This window comes from Rhamphochromis longiceps, linkage group LG9 (genome assembly GCF_057381845.1).
Source record: "Rhamphochromis longiceps isolate RC_006_pf linkage group LG9, R_longiceps_female_GT1.1, whole genome shotgun sequence".
NCBI lineage: Eukaryota > Metazoa > Chordata > Actinopteri > Cichliformes > Cichlidae > Rhamphochromis > Rhamphochromis longiceps.
In genome coordinates this window covers 21,025,931-21,042,583 of record NC_140565.1, presented here as the reverse complement: position 1 = coordinate 21,042,583, position 16,653 = coordinate 21,025,931, and the positions used below count along the sequence as shown (strand labels likewise).

Genomic DNA, 16,653 nt, shown 5'->3' with positions numbered 1-16,653 from the left:
CATTTAAATCAGTTTTCTTCTTCATTCTGGTGCTCAGTTTGGACTTCAGCGGCTACCTTGACCATGTCTACATACCTATATCCACTGACTTGCTGCCATGTAATTGGCTGATTAGATATTTGCATTAATGAGCAGGTAAACATTGTAATCAATGAAGTGTTCATATGTTTCTGCATGTTTTTAAGTTCATATATTTTGTGTTTTCATTTTTTTACTGTAGCTGTCACATTGCTGTGTTTTGGGCTTTGTTCATATGGCTTATTAATGTTTTTTTTCTGTGTTAAGGACATGGGTTGTTACAGAGGTTCGTGAAAGCTGGTGTGTGCAGCCCACGCATTAGTTGAATTCAGGCATCGCTAAATGCTATGCACTGGTCCTTTAGTTCATTGTAAAATGATTATCACAGTTATTGCCATTAAGTGAGTTTTGTGAGAATCATTACTCCACGACAGACACAGACAGTGTGCAAACTTGCAACTTTAATAACGTTGTACAGTACGATTTCAACAGCATTCTTTACAATGCACCCAGGACCCTTTCCCCGAATAAATATAATTTTATATATCTAAGCTAATCTTTCCATTTTTTTTCCTCAAACATTTATTGGTGGACAGTGATGTCATCACAGATATTATTATTTTTTTCTTCAGTTACCTAAACGGCGTTTCAATGTCCTCAAGAATCATCAATTTACAGTCACTGCCGAGGATAAAATGATGTTGTTTAGTCACAAATCACATTGAATTGTAAAAACCTTTGGTAAATTTAACAATTCAATGCTACATAACTGAAAATCAAAAGTCTTCCAGGACTAACAAGCTACTTTTCTTCCCCCTCTAATCCAGGAAGTGTTCATTTCACTTCTTTTGGATTAAATGACGTTATCAAAGACTCATTTTCAACTTCAATTTAAAGATTCAGTGAATACGCTTTTGGAGAATTGACTAAATATGCAGCATAAAAATGCTCACCCCATAACCCGACACAAGAAAATCAGCACAGTAATGAAGGCACTTCATTCTGTAAAGAGAAGTTAAATCACAGTTGGTTAGAACGAAAAAAAATCAAACGAGGAACGACGGCCTGCATAGCACTGCTCAACACAAAAACCCAACAGGTCATCGATTCTCAGAAACAAACGAAACAAAAATCGAAAAATTTGTGTATTTGATCGTTTTTCGGTAACTAAAATACTTGGAATAGTAAAACCTCCTCTCTCTGATAGAAAAATTACTTTATGCTTGTCTTGCGCTTAGAAACATTTAATATGTACATACAGTAATAGAATCTTTTTCCAGCTAGAGTCCTGTACAAAGAGTCCAAGAACCCAGAGAATCCATACTGTTGTTTTATTTTGATCAAGAGTAGATCATTTGCCTGAAATCCTCCAACTGGGGAAGCTTCCCAGAGCTCTTCGAAGGACTGGAGCCGGGCTACGGGGCCGTGGCAGAGAGGGGAGGCTTCTGTTCAGCAGGGCTTAGGCAGGAGGGATCAGCTGGAGTGGCTGTCTGCTACCTGTTCCTTAGGCTCTGTAATAGACTGTAAACATCCTCCTCTTTACTGAGACCCTCAAACAAGGGAATGAGGTCCAGAAGCTCCGTGTCTGTCATATCATCAAACCAAGACTGCACTGGGACCTGTGGCAGAAAAACACACCCACATTTACATTAGAATCAGAAAGAAAAAGAGACCGATCTTATTTAAAGAAGGAAGAAGTGGCTGACAATAGATACCATAGACGCTTAAATGTTGCATTACAGTCGGGGTGTTTTGTGTAAATAATTAATGAGGGAAATAAATCAAAGAGTGGCAGCAGCAGAAACTTCTCCACAGAGCTGAGAACTCTCATAAAATTGGGAACACTGCCTCTGGCACGAGAACAATGGTGATTATTATTAAATTATTATTATTATTATTATTATTATTAAAAACCCTGACAGTGTCTTACAGATACAATCATCGACATCAATAATCACTTCATAAGTAACTTATTTCCATCACAGCAGTGTATTTTGACCCCGTTCTTGATTAGGCAACAAGTGCAATTGTAGCCGCCATTTAGCTTAACCTTAAAACTTCTTAAGATGTCACATGTTTTGGGATCATGTGAAAAGGAGTTGTGCTGTGCAGAAGTCTTGCGCCACCTCTAATTTCTTTATATTTTGCCCGGAAAATAGGTGCAGTGATTAAATGAAGCGTGCAAACATACGTGGAAATACACTATAAATGAATATATGCAATTCTAACAAGCTTGAAAGTTAATATTTGTTTGACCGCCTTTGTTCTTCAACATAGTCTGTCATCTTTTAGGCAAGCTTCCTTCTTCTTGAAGGACATACAAAGCCCTTCTTTGGATCTTGGCTGCCTTTTTTTTGTTCTGTTCTCTGTCAAGATGATCCCACAGTGCTTCAATAATGCTGAGGTCCAGGCCCTGTGGAGGCCAATCCATGACCCAAAGTGTTCCACTGTGCGTTTTTGGATCCAGTTATGCTTTTACTGCACTCGGGTTCCTCACCTGTTCTTCCCACCTGCATCCCATCGACGGCAATCAGCAAAGCAGTATTTAAGACTAGCCTAGTTCTCCAGTCTTCGCCAGTTTGTTAGCTACCTCGCTGTGGTAACTAGGCCTCCTTGTCTCTCATCATGTTATTCCCTGGTACTAACCCCTATCTCAATGTGTCCTCAGTCTGCTTGTGAAGACTCCAAGTTAACCCACCTGCTGCGTATTCACTTGGACGCTAGTTGCTTCAGTCACAACTCACCGATCCAGCCTGCAACTTTACTCCTTGGACTCACCGCTCACACCTGCCTGCCATCATCTCTGGATCACTGGAAGCATAAGGTTGGAACCTCACCCTTTCACACACCCTTCCAGACACTCACTCGGCTACTCTCCCCACCTTTCATCCCTATAAGCCTGACCCCTTACCTCATTCTTACCTTTGGCCATTGCACCCAAGCTCTGGATATCGACCACCGGGGACTCATACTACGTTCCCACGCTTCCTTTCCCTTGCATTCAAAGTTTGTTAAAAATCATTTTTCGTGTGTCCATTGAGTCTGCTTTTGGGTCCACTCCCACCTACCGGCCTTTCGGCCTTGACAGATTTTCAGTCCAGTTCTTGCATAATTTGTCTTTTATTCCTGTTTTCTCGTTTATGAATGGTTTCTTGACAGCCACTTTTCCACTGAGACCATTTCTGAAGCCGCTTCAGTGAACAGTAGATGCATCAACTGAAGGGCCAGATGCCTCTTCTTCTTTTATCCTTCTCTTGTCCAGTTTCCTCAAATTCTTTAATGACACACTGCTGAGATATGCCAAGTTTTTAGCTAGTAGACGATGCCAAAATACTCATTTGTGTCTGTGAAACTGTGTTGTCTTTGACATTTTTCATACATTTAATTAAAGAAATGTGAACAAATGTGAACAAGAGTTTTTTGCTAAGTTATCTGTTATGTGTGGATAAAAAAACTGGCGCCTACTTCTGAAGAAAGAACAAAATGGTCAGACACAATGACTGGACTGTTGATAAAACAGCAAATGTCCAAAGGAAAGACCTTGAAAGCCTGAAGAACTATTGCTCAAGACCACTTTAAAAAATTCCAAGAAAATCCGGTTCCTTGGAAGCAGAATATGCACAAACGAGGCGTGGTTCAAGACTTTTCCACAGTGTTCTACTTCCTGCTACCAAGACTGAATGACTTTGAATCTGTATGTTTTAGATCAAAAATCTCTTTAAAAAATAACTTACTGCATTCTCAGGGTGGAAGATGTAAGAGGCAGGTGAGTTGTCTATGATGATGACTTTGCTGAGCTCTCGGCCCAGTCGGCTGAGGTCTTTGACGTAGTTTCCTCTGTGGAAAACACAGGATTCCCTGAAGAGACGGGCGCGAAACACCCCCCATTGGTCCAGCAGGTCCGCCACAGGGTCAGCATACTAAACAGGCCAAAGCGCATCAGGTTGAGCAGCACACAGCAAATGAACAGAAGTATTACTGTAACTGTCAAAGCAGCTGGGAACCAACCTTGGCTAAGCTTGCTGTGAAGAGGACACATTCAAACATCTCCCCCATTTTCTGGAGGAACTCGTCCACATGAGGCCTCTTCAGCACGTACACCTGAAACCGAGACACGTAACGAACACGTCTTCGTTATGTCTTTTATTTTCAAAATACATTTTTTGGAGCAAAAACCCAAACAAGAAATCTTCTTCTTGAAATCTTCTTTAGCTGCTCTATAACTATTCAGTTCAATTTTACCCACTTGCAGATTTGTGTTTAAGTAAAATTGGGATACAAAAATGAAACTTAAAATATTTGAGCAATACTTGGATGCTTTGAGGTCTTATTTTTCATTGCTTGTCATCTTCGTCCTTCTTAGTAGATCTCTGCAGGTTAGTTGCTGCCTCCAAGTGCAAGTAATCAAGCATAGGCCAAAGCAGATGCAGAAAGCCTATCCTGGATTACTTGAACCAGGTTACAGCTACAATATCACTTCCTTTGCTTCAAACCGGACACAGACAATTAAACCTTCAAAAGGACGCCGCCCTTTATGCACATTTCTACTCAGTGCACAATCTCTTCTGCTACAAACTCAACAGCAGCTTCAACATTGTGCGCCGAAACACTCGCGTCACTGTCCAGTTATCTTTACTGCAGCAAGGATTCAAAGAATAAATCAAAGACAACTAAACAGTTTGAGCTTAAATCGCTGTGAGATAAAAGGGAATAATAAATACAGAGGAAAGTAAAGTGAAACCAAGGTCTCCACCCTTATAAATTCACACATATTGTTTTATTCAAGCCCATTTCTGGAAGCCCTCCATATCGGTGCAGTATTACCTGATGAACGGTGCCATCAATCTCCACCGGAACAATGAAGTCCGCATTGCTAATGGGCTGCAGGATGACAAGAAACAAGGAAAAGATTCAAAAACTTCACTCTGACAGGTAAACAGCCCAGCCACAAGCTTGCATGCGGTTTAAAAAGAGAGACAGGTTAAAAACTCCTGTAAGGTGCCCCAGGCAAATGATGAAGGCTTTCAGCATAATGTGGTTCCCTCTGCTCCAGTGCTCCGTATCTCAGTGTTAAATAACAACCAGGCGTGAGACTCTGGGGAGAAACCTGAGAGCCGAACAAGATGACAGACTTGAACGAGGACAGGAGGAGTGCTGCCTTTTTACTCTGCGTGACTTGTGTCATTTTTTTTTCTCCTAACGCAAGAAAAGGGGAGAGGAGAGGAGCAGGAGGCAAGAGGAAGATAGATGCCAGAGGGGATGTGGGTGGAAGACGAGCAGAGGGTGTAAAGACGGAGGATGAAAGGATTAGGTAGGAGGCACGACGGTGTCATTTCAGAGAGGGAAAGGAAGAAAAACAGGTGACAGGGAAAATCTGCTTGTTTTCAGAGACACACAATTTTATGTAGGAGCTTATAGTTTGCTGTATAGAAAGAAAACTAACTGAAGATTATTTAGACATATCACTTAATTTAAATTCCACTGCTCAATTTTAAAGAAATCTCCAAAGCTTGGTCTTTGATAATGTCTGGGAACGACAACTTTGCTTCCGAATTTATTGCTTAATTCTGCATTACAGAGTCAAATACCAGTGGCTACACAAACAAGCGTTTGAAGTTCAAAAGCTATTTTAATCAAAATGTTAATTAGCTCCTTCCTTCCCCGCAAAAAAAAACATTTGGCAGATATAATCAGATCCTGCCCTCACTGTTTGAAGACTAAAGAGTGTCGAAGCTAGGCTAATTAGCCAACTTGTTTATTTGTTGTTGCTTTTTCCTCAGATTAGCTTTTAATTGAACTACGTTTACCTACAGCTTTAATGACGTATTAAACTCAGCCACTGCACCGGAGCATGAGAAGCTATTTCCCCAAATCTAGCATATAGGATAAGACAAAATGAGAGAGCATCTATTCTTAACCAGCTAGTCTAGTTATCGTGATTTTTTTTTTTGCTATTTAGCTTTATAGACATGCTAATATAACATGCTAATGCTACCATGTTAAACCATATCAAAAGATTCCCGTATTTAAGCCCAAACGTTTAATTGCATTTTCTTTGTTTAAATTAATTACAATATAGTGAGATACAGAGCAATTATTTAAAACTTGTATGTATAGTACTCGCAACTAATGCACATTTTAAAAAGCCTGTAAAATTTCCTGTTATGCATGTGTGTTGTTACTACGATTATTCTGGCATTAAACTCCAGTTAGAAAATACAGTTCAGTACCATCCAGCAGAGGGGGTGTTTGCTATAGGAATACAAAGTGCAGCACTTTGACCTTCCAAATGTCCATACGTGAGTCTAATAGGATCAGTGTGACAACCAGAGGTGCTTTCTTCTTCCTTTATCTGACACCAGAGTGAGTCAATTAACAGTAAAAGCCTCCCTAGATAAACAGTGTTTATTCTACGCCTCGGTTTTGCATTATGATATTTAGCTTTGGTTAATGTTTACACCAGAGGGCAAAAATGACTGAAGCTCTTCTAAAACTGTCTAAAAAAATAAAAATAAAAACTGTGACAAGCTGGAAAGAGGACAAGGATGCCAGCATACCGTCACAAAGAGAATGGGAAGAGATGAGTGCGATACAGACGGAGCCAGAGATGCAGAAACAGACTTCGCTCTGCTCCTGTGCCTACTGCTCTTCTGCTGAATCACTCCATCATCTGAAGACTGAACACACAACAGCTGCTAATTGCCCTGCTCTGTAACAGACTCGGATCAGAGTCGGCAAGAGATGCGGAAATGCAGCAGGATTACATATGTGGGGGGGCCACCAAGGTAAACGTTATGCGGGCAGTTGTGTAATTATGGATTTCTGCCGAACCGTGGGTTGCTTCACCTGCTGACCACACTCTGGCTCAGAATCAGGGCTCTACATACATTTACGCACCTTTACTTCATGAGAATTAGTGCAATTAAAAACATCTCCATGTAATTCTACAGCATACCCTAACATCACAAATTACTTAAAATACACCTTTTCTCATTGGCTAGCATTCCAATTAATTCAAACTTTAGCTGGCCTGTTATATTCATATGTGTACAGTAAAAGAAGTTAGATGTCCCTGGGTAAGGTAAGAAGAAAGGTTGTATTAAAAGACTGTTAGGGAAGCAACTTATGATTATTTTGCATGTTGCATGGCCAAAGTTCTTAACTTGACCATGTTTTTGGCACTTTTTCGCCCTTCTGCTTCAGGGATGAGACCCAGTTTAACCGGACAATGCCATTTCTCAGTACATAAATCAGATGAACTGCAATGTCCTGCACAGAGTGCTGACTTAAACCCCATCCAACATCTTTAAGATGGACTGCGACACCAAGTGCGGGTGTTGATCTCACTAATACCATTGTAGCTGGACGGGACTGCATCCCTGCAGCCAGGTCCCAAAAATATCAGGGAAATCGATCCCAAGAGAGGAAAAGGCTGTTGTGGAATTTTAATGCTCAGATGTTGAGCAAGACATCTTTTGACAAGTGCTTTGCAAATGCACGCTGTTCAAATTACTACAGTGTACAGCATGCCGATCAGTCTTCATTCATTTCAGCTACTTGTGCACATCTAACACACACACAGCAGCTAATCTCAGAGAGGGCTCAGGATTTATCTCCCCATCCATAATATGCAGGATAAAAGCAAGAGTATGTGATGTGTTATGTAACGTTTCTTTTTTAGTCTACGTCCATCTGTGCAGCGTCTCTATCCCTTGTCAGTTGTTGTTATTCTGCTATAATTGTGTAATTTCCAGTGGAAGCATGTATTTACTTTGGAAAGAAAATGCTTAATATTTGACATCAAAATCACATTGAAACGGGAAAGCTACAGGAAATCCTGCTATGCTTCTGAAAGGAACTGAAAATGCTGCGTTGTGCCACTTTCTGTCTCCCTCTCTTCCTCTCTCAACGTATTTCCATTTAATGCATTGTGAATCCATTTCATACCGCACACTGATCTGTGAACTAAATGAATTTTGATGGACTGGGTATCTGGTGTGTGAGTTTCATCAAAAGGAAAAAAAGAATAATTTTGGGCTCGTTTTGGCCTGCAGTGTATTAGATCCAGGATTTCTGCACAGTCCATTCCACAGCCATTCAAACCAAGAGTACACTGCATTGGACACACCCTAGTGTGTGGGTGAGCCTGTATGATTGTGTGTGAGTGTGTGAGTGTGTGGCCCTGACCTGCTGGCATGTGATTCTGATGGGTGTGTCCGCTTCAATGTTTGTGTGCCTTTCGTCCTTTTACAGTCCAAAGCAATCGAGTCAATGTACTCAAAGTTTTTTTTCTTCTCTACAATCATTTTAATTAAAAGGAGTTCCACTTAAGTGGAACATAAAACTTCTACTTCAACTTTACTTTGAGCTATTTTGTTGCGTAGCTCGCCGACACTGACCGCAAAAGCACTCAAGCGCAGGTAGTACTCACAGGCATAACGAGATCAGTTGAAGCCGGGGCAGAGCTGTGCTCAAATGGGTCACTAGGTGTGCCAGGTGTGTCAGTAGAGGGAGCTTTTGATGGTGAGAGACAAGAGCCATTTACAAGGATAGTGTACTAGTGCCTACTATACTGGGCTTTCCCTTTAAGTGCCTGCAGCAGGCTGAAAAAGGCACTATAACATGTTTGTGAGTGAAAAATAGCTGTACATATGTGCCATTACATATACAGATGGAGCATTTTAAGCATATTTTCAGCCTCTAAGTAGTACTGCTCACTACTGAAAACAAAAGCAGGGCTGGCACCAATTAAGCTACATACAAATTGCAGTCTAATGAAAACCACAAATATCCAAATGTCATGAATTTTAAGTTTGAAACTTGGCTTGAATTATTTATGGTTTGAGAGATCAAATTATTTTAATTATCATAATGAAATTAGATGACAAAAAACCATTAGACGTGGATGTGGTATGATCATGTGTAACTGTTGGGCAACCCAGCGGTGCAGCGGTAGGCTGATATATATTTTGAAGACCGATACCGATATTTGATGATTCATTAATTAATTAATATTAAGCACCACAAAGAAGATTCTGTGTTTGAACTCGTTGGTTTTTCCTGTTTGCCATGTGAATTTCCTCCAACTGACTAAAGACACGTTACATTAATTGAGAAGCATAAACTGGCCACTGATGTGGATGCTGTGCATCAATGGTGTGCTGTGCTGTGCTGTTTTCTCTTATGGATCGCTTGATGCTTCACCTGCCTTGAAACCCAGTTTGCAATGGATGCATGGATAGAAACTTGATGAGAAAATCAGTCTTCCAGGTCTTCTCAGTCAGATAGCTGTTCTTGCTCTTTCTCGTTCTCACCTGTTCGAACGGGTATTAAGAACCCTTTATACTCTGAAGGACATAGATTCATGCGATTATGTGTAGCTCAGTGATGCTAACAGGGCTCATGCTATTTGTCCTCAGACCGTATTCAGTAGAGTCATTTTTCAGGACCTATTTCTGTTTAATCCAACTGTGGCTGCACAGCAACAGCATGAGGAAAAACAAAACGCAGCGTCGACGTATTTCAAAGTGCAGTGTGTTTGAGGTCATGTAGGGAGGTGCCGTACCTTGAAGGAGCTGTGTACAAGGGTTTCGTCCAAATCGATCACTACACAGTTCTTGCCATAGTCTGCTATGCTGACCTCTGGCAGGAGGAACTTGGCTGGAGGCTGCAGAGAAAACACACACATGCATACTTAATGGTAAGCATATAGAGAAGTGCATTATCGGGAACAGGCGGCCACACACGCACACACACACACACTGACGGTGTGTTGGTGGCTCAGTCAGAGTGTTGGATAAGATCACTTCGGGTGTTTTGGGTGACACTCAAGAAACACTTCTCAGGATTAATGACCTGCAGGCGGGTGTCCCTAAGCTTCTGCTCAGAGATATATCAGCACTTTGATAACATGGAATGCTTCTTCTCTGATTGCAGATGTTACATTATTAAAAGTATGCGAAAATCACAAAGTCATATAGATTTCACTTAAAGTTTTTTAACAAGAAGTCTTGAAACTGCTTAGAAAATCGTTGATGCACAGAGAGGAAAAGGGATTTAGTGTGTAGCCACAAGCTGTATGATTTGGCCAAATTATATGAGCTCATCTGACTATCCTACATAAGGAAAAAAGAGCTCCAATTATCTCTGCTCGACCCTGATTTCTACATCACCAGTGCTTATTTCCAGACTATCCCCAGAATGTGTTAAGAGCATCAACAGGGAGCAGTTTTTTCCTGACATTATACTTGATGTCCAATTAAATGCCATCGTATGTGAATTTAGGAGCTATTTCTTCAGATGATAATATTCAAAGTGACATGCCTGCTTTTCTTGCTGGACTCTCCTCGGCGCTGATATTTTCTGTGTTACCTCATGATGACAGAGTTCTGGTGACTGTGCTGTCTTTATGATCGGGTGGGACACTATTGTCCTCTACGAGGTGAGCCTGAGGTTACAGGCAGGCACGGGGCAGATGGTCCGGCCATGGGGGGGCACACACTCAAACCACACACACACACATACAGATCGTGCACCAGCATTTACACGTTCATCCACACACATAGAGGCTGGGATCAACGACTCTGCCAGCCTTAAATACATATGCATGTATGTGTACTTCTGTGTGTGTTTTTTGGTCCACCATGACTGAATTATAGTGCCTAATGGCAGGACTGCATGCTGATGTATCACAGGAAGCATTCTTTTTGAGCAAGGGCACTGAATGGCATCCTGTCAGGGCGTGATGAATGTGATTTACACATGCAGGTTGAACAAAGAAAGAAAGGCTTACTGGGACCTTGACATTCTCACCAGCAGTTAAAATAACCGTGCTCCCAAAGGCACAGCCGGGGAGCGCTCTCACAGACTTGTTAAATGTGCTAACTGATTGAAAATAGTTGATCAGCTGGAAGCAACAGATCAAATAAACAAATTTATCCTCTTTGGATTTATGAGGAAATGAAAATTCCAACATGTCCTAGTTTGTCTTCAAGGAACCCACAGAACATGTACATGCAATCCCTTGCAACAGAAATTCTACTTTATTATTAGAGCATATAGAGAGGAGAAGCAAATGTCTATACTACTGCTACTGAATCAACACGTTCTCGCTCCCAAAGCGTAACATTTTACGCTAGGTGACAAATCGTCGGTATATTATGCTTTCGGCCACCCAACACGTCTCAATATTACGAGTTCGGAAACATTAGAAAACATGAGAACCGTTTGGAATGAATCTACACACGTATGTTTATTTTACTTAAACCGCTTTGGAAAACACTATCTAACATGATTAAGGTGGTGGTTAACATTAGGGATAAGGTTAGGGCTGGAATACTGGAACGCGTGTTACCGCGTGAACGTCATTCTATTCGATTTCATCCACAATCCGGCGCGTAGCATAGGAATGCGGAAGATCACCTTTCGTGTTCCCATGGAGCGCCTCGGGACGTGACAAATCATCAGTACATTATGGGTCGGAGTGAGAACGGGCTGACTGAATAAATGTAAGAGAACAACACTTGAGATAATAACAAGAATTGGCCAAGTAACCAAAACATTTGCATTTGTGCTACACACAAAAGTCTTGAGCCACAAGCTTCAGGAATAGTTCTCTGGGCTTCTTGAAGGACATTCAAAGCTCTTCTTTGGATGTTGGCCGGCTTTCGTTGAGTTCTCTGTCAAAATGATCTGACACTGCTTCAATAATGTTGAGGTCTGGGGAGGCCCGTCCATGACTGATGTCAGTCCGTGTTTTTCTGTCCAGGTATGCTTTTACCACGTTGGCAGTATGTTTGGGATCATCATCATGCTCATAAATTAAGCCATGATGGATTAAAATCTAATGGTGCTTTTCTGATTTCATCAACTTTGACAAGATCCCAAACACCACAGGCTGAAATGCAGCCCCAAACTATGACAGAGCCTCCACCGTGAACGGTAGATGAATCGACTCTATCAAGTCCTGTCTTTGCTCAGTTTTTTCCTGCTTTTTAAGAACATGACTTTCAGATTCACCTGCTGTAGATAGTTTTTTTTTCTTAGTCCTGTCACTTCTTTTTTTGTCCTCCACTTGGCCAGTTTCCTTAAATTTTTATCAAGGACAGGCTGCACATCATACCGATTATGCCAAGTTTTTAGCTAATAGCTCTTTTTTATGCCTGGCAGACTGTGTTATCTTTGGGATTTTTCTTGGGCTCAGCTAAAGAAATGGAAATAAATTGTGCTTTTGCAACAGGATGCTAATAAGAAGTTGCCTAAAGGTCCAATTTAAAATCGACTCGTTGCTAAGTTGTCTGTTATGTGTAGAAACAACACCGACGCGTCCTTTGAGTTAGGTGTGTTTTTTTTATGCTTGAATGATTAGTGTTAAGTGGATTAAGAAAAAGATATTCCTCTGAAATAGTGAGACACGAGGACCGGAGTAAAAAGTGAGTGAAAAAGCTGTGAACTATTGCTCAAGATCACTTTAACAAAGAGCCGGTCTCCTTAAAAGCAAATTATAAAGAAATGAGAGGTGACGCAAGACTTTTGCAAAGTACTGCAAGTGATACGTGTCTTATTGTTTTAGATGTTTTATTTTTTAATTATTTATTTATAAAGCTCTAAAATAAATTATTAGAATCTTGAGGTAAAAAGATTTAATAAGAAATGTCTCCATACTTTGTTTATATTGTTATAAATATTTCAAGTTAGTCTAAATTGGATGTTTTCTGATCAGGGAAGATTAACCTGAAATTAAAGTTTGTTATTTTTGACATCTTTCTGTATTTCTGATGAGCTTTTGGAGCTAGAATTTAAAAATTCTTCATTTTAAATGTGTTATTGGGACTCTGCTTGCTACTGTGATATTTGCCGTGTTTTAATATTTTGTCTCTTCTTTTAACACTGTGTTACAACAACAATCGACGCAGCTGTGACCCGTCCAGTTCAGACGCAGATCTTAAAGCCGTCTGTTTGGACCTACCCGTCAAGACAAAGAGCAGACCTCACCGCCGCATGCATTTCCTGTTATTGCAGGGAGGTGTCTGCTGGGTGGTGTAGTTTAAAGCTTGGCTGCGATATGGGATGCTGTGAGTGTGAATATCCTAAATTACAGTGAACCACAGGCACCGCATAGATTCCAAAATAGCTAAATGAATTGCCGTTTCAGCACAAACAAAGCAGGGATCAGATGATTCCCCTTTTCTGGTGAACATCAGATGAAGCACAAGTCGCTGAAACCAAGCCCCCCTTCAATGGACTAACATTGATTGCATAATCCCAATAAAACAGTTTTTTTATGAAGACGAACGCCTAATTCAATCAGGTCTGTCCACTTATTTACCCAAAACTGGAGCTGCGATCTGATCTACGGAGAAAAATCGCTCTCATGTTCTTCTCTTTCAATAGTTGGAGACGCAGGGTAGAGATGGAAAAGACAACAAAGCCACACATAAATCATGTGACAGCAGATGGAACTGAATTGTTTCTTTCTATCAGTCCTGTGAGTGGAGACAAAGCAGCACAAAGGAAAGCCTTGAAAGCCACATGATCATGCGAGAGGGGACAGTGCAAAATTTCATCTGACAGCAAAGAAAAATCACCTCCGTGTCAACAGCTGCATGCAGCAAGAATGATGAGGCACAGCAAGCAGAGGGAGGAGGTTAGCGAGCTGGAGCAAGATGATGAAAAACAAAAGATAATAATACATACACTGGGTATGGGGATGACCTGGACCTGGTCACACTGGAGAAAACAAGCAAAGAGAGAGAAAAAGAGAAAGAGATTAAGGGAGACAGGGTGGAAAAACAAGGGGGGAGGGGGAGAAAGAGGGAAGCGAAAGAAAAACCGTGAAAAAGAAATCGACAACGTCAATATTCCAATCAGCAAATGGGACGGGGAGAAAGCAAGCCTGAGAGACAGAGGGAAGGGATGTATAGTACACATGGTGAGAGGAAAGTGAGAACAACTCAGTCAAAAACAAACACAGCTGCCATAGTAACAAATACGGCTGGCCAGAAATCCAGCAACAGTACACTGTTGGGAGGGACTGTGGGCACGGACCCAGCTCAAAAATCAGCCGCGTACTATAACAAGGCTTTTTATGGCGAGGTTCGCTCGGTTCACTCTAAATTAACGGGAACTCATTTGTTAAGAGGAGGTCCAGAGCGGGTCATTACTGACCACATGTATAGTGCCTGTAAAGGGCCACACATTCCTCCCCTGAATGAGAGACATTTACAGGTAAACAGGAGTGGAAATGTGATACGTCTGCTCCATTTTTAGCCCCGTGTACCTGCCTTGGCAGCAGAACACTGTGTTTGTAGAGGAGCTTCAGGGTTTGGCGTCTTTTCCACAGCCAGAACGTTCTCTTCACACATCCTCACTACACTGGTCAGAGTGTAGTGAGGAGAGGGGGAGGCGTGGGTGCCAAGCAATCCATCACCCCCCAACACACAAGGCCCACTTTATGGGGATTAGAGAAGCAGGAGGGTTTTTCGAGTGCATATGTGTGTTTGTGTGTGTCCGTACATGCGTTGTAGTGGGTTCGTGCGCGAGAAAGAGCCAGTGCGCGTCTTTTTTTGGAGCTTCTCGGCGTGCTCAGTGTGTTATTTTGTGTGCAGTTGTGTGCGTAGGCAGATATCGAAGAATGCAAGATGGGAAGTGAGCCCGTATTTTTCAAGCAGTGGATGGTAAACAACCTCTGGGTTCAACGGGTTTGAAGCAGCTGGAAAAATTTGAGGGAGCTCAGCGAGGCTGAGTGCGCCTCAGCCCTCTGCAGGAAAAGGCAAACCCTAACAAGGTCTCTGTAACAAAACCAAACAAATGTTACTTGTTACTGGAACTCCAGTCGAACTAGCACTTCAGTCATAAAATATGAACTAATTCTTGTGTTTGGACACGTAAGATGTAAGTGGTATGGAATCTGGATTGCGGCCAACTCTGACAGGAGAGATAAATGAGCTTTACCTTGGGAGGACTGCCGTTCTCCTCTGGGGGCGGGGGCAGAGAAAGTGTCTTGTTGTTGGCAGGTGGTGGCTCCACGTGGTAGTCATTGTAGTTGCGGAAGCAGCAGAAGAAGGGGCTGAAAATGCTCCGGCTCCGATGCTTCTTTAGGCTGCTGTTGGACTGGGAGACTGAAAGAAATAAAAGCCAAAGGGGTAAGAGAGGAGAGCGGTTACATGATATTCTTTTACCTTAAAGACCTGCACTGAAATCGCTACTAATATGACTTTGGAGACTGGCGACCAATCCCCGGTGCACCTTATCTCTTGCTCATCATCATGCAAGATAGACTCCAAGCCTACTTGCAACTCATATACTTAAGCAGTTAAGGATATGGAGAGATAAATGGATGGCGTTTGACTTTGGAAAGCAGAGAGTAGGAAGTTATAGCTCGCAGACGGTTTGCTTAGCGTTGATTGAAATTAGTGGGAAACAGCTAAAGTGGCTCATTGTAAAGAAGTGTGACACACTGCCCACCATCTATCCCTATTATACTAAACAACCTGAGTGAGCCGTGCCTCTGACCAAATGAGCGATAGAACTTGGTTTACCATTTTCAAAAACGGTGTCAACATCAAAATACAAACATGAGAAAACACCTACAGCTTTTAGACTTTTCAACATTTCCTCCTCTCAGTGTATCAAATGCTGCTGTTCGAATGTCTGAAGTAGAAACAACAGAGCGATCCTCTGCGTTGGGGCTGGACTGTGTTTCACGTGCATAACTGCATTATGGTGACAAAAGGAGCTGAGATGTACCACATAGTGAGGCATCAGTTCATGCAATACAGAGCACTGGGATAAAAATAGCCCGTCTGAGAGAGCCCTCTGGGGAAGGTAGTCCAGTTAATTAACATCAGGAGAAGAAGAGAGGTCAAGACATAGATTAAAGTGTACTGTCTAGAAAGATAGATCTTAGATAATTTCTGTTATTTGACAAGAATTAAGTAAAATTTATGTGTTTGCCAAGAAGGGTTGATCAGAGGCTCCTGGGAGAAAACAACATACACATGTATGTCCCTAGTTACATCATTTCTCCTTCAGTCTCTGAAGCCCATGGCCTACTTTCACACCGACAGAACAGAAACAAGCAGTCTTGAATAGTCTTTAAGGCCTCTATTAATGTTCTTTTTTTACATTTTCTGCTAGTGAGGATTAGAGCATAAAAATAGAAATCTGAGCAGCGGTACTACAATGGCTAAATTCTGACAGTGCAATTATCACAAGGTGTTCCCGAAGCAGACGTTCTGCCAGCTTAATTGCTTTAAAGGTGATTTCTCGGACTTGGAAATCCCAAATCTGTTCAAGTCTTCAAAGCGTCCACAGGCTGGCTTTAGCTGAAATCACTGTTTTCAAGGCATCCAACAGTGTCCCTGTTTGCTACTGTTTTGTTAACGTGTTCATACAGCCGTGTGACACAGGCAGCACAGTTAGCCATGCATGCTTGGGCTGTTTGCAGCTTGCTCCTGTTCTGAGAGCCTTCAGACAGACGCCTGGAACTATCCTCGGGTTGCTCAGACTGGATCTGGCAGGCTGTGGGCAGTTCGTCTTCTTTGTTTTCGTCATCTTTGTAGTCCAAAGCTCGGTGTGGCTCTTCCTCTATTCTGATAGATGTTCCAGAGAAGCAGCACTTCAGTAAACAAACAC

General features: G+C 41.8%; 1 protein-coding gene across 2 annotated transcripts in view; it reads right to left on the bottom strand.

Moving 5' to 3' along the window:
• Positions 1-459: 459 nt before the first annotated feature.
• Positions 460-16,653, bottom strand: part of ctdspla (CTD (carboxy-terminal domain, RNA polymerase II, polypeptide A) small phosphatase-like a) — a 38,967-nt gene continuing 22,773 nt past the window's right edge. The window contains exons 2-8 of one of the 2 annotated variants that reach the window (XM_085418793.1): positions 14,971-15,137; positions 13,714-13,746; positions 9,584-9,685; positions 4,843-4,899; positions 4,027-4,119; positions 3,753-3,938; positions 460-1,637 (exon numbers count right to left, since the gene is read on the bottom strand). In XM_085418793.1, the coding sequence (XP_085274919.1) occupies positions 1,512-1,637; positions 3,753-3,938; positions 4,027-4,119; positions 4,843-4,899; positions 9,584-9,685; positions 13,714-13,746; positions 14,971-15,137 (764 nt within the window). In that variant the 3' untranslated portion in view covers positions 460-1,511. The remainder of the gene's footprint in view (positions 1,638-3,752; positions 3,939-4,026; positions 4,120-4,842; positions 4,900-9,583; positions 9,686-13,713; positions 13,747-14,970; positions 15,138-16,653) is intronic. The other variant, XM_085418794.1, reaches the window with a different exon arrangement.